Raw genomic sequence first — 317 nt, 5'->3', positions numbered from 1 at the left:
GAGCAAGTAAATTTTCAGCATTTATAAAACTGAAGATGACCTAAAAATATTACTGTATACATACTAGACTCTCACATAAATAAACTCCTTTATTTCAGCTTACATATGCCAGTCAAGTAGACATGAGTATTGCAGTGGCTACACCCACGGGCCTTATTACTCCCATTGTTCGTGGTGCAGACTTTTTAGGTATTGAGGAGATTGCAAGCCAAGTTCGTGATCTAGCAGCCAGAGCGAGAGAGAATAAACTGAAGCTTGACGAATTCCAAGGTGGCACTTTTACGTAAGTATCAGCTCTGGAGTTGAATATTTTCAGT

The 317-nt window shown here is 39.1% G+C and overlaps 1 protein-coding gene across 1 annotated transcript in view; it reads left to right on the top strand.

The window, feature by feature from the left end:
- Positions 1-317, top strand: part of LOC119586841 (dihydrolipoyllysine-residue acetyltransferase component 1 of pyruvate dehydrogenase complex, mitochondrial-like) — a 10,976-nt gene that overhangs the window by 9,074 nt on the left and 1,585 nt on the right. Inside the window, exon 7 of the mRNA XM_037935569.1 lies at positions 99-283. Within this exon, the coding sequence (XP_037791497.1) occupies positions 99-283 (185 nt within the window). The remainder of the gene's footprint in view (positions 1-98; positions 284-317) is intronic.

The sequence above is a fragment of the Penaeus monodon genome, chromosome 22 (genome assembly GCF_015228065.2).
Source record: "Penaeus monodon isolate SGIC_2016 chromosome 22, NSTDA_Pmon_1, whole genome shotgun sequence".
NCBI lineage: Eukaryota > Metazoa > Arthropoda > Malacostraca > Decapoda > Penaeidae > Penaeus > Penaeus monodon.
The sequence above is the reverse complement of the archived record's forward strand: the minus strand, read 5'-3'. Positions and strand labels throughout refer to the sequence as shown.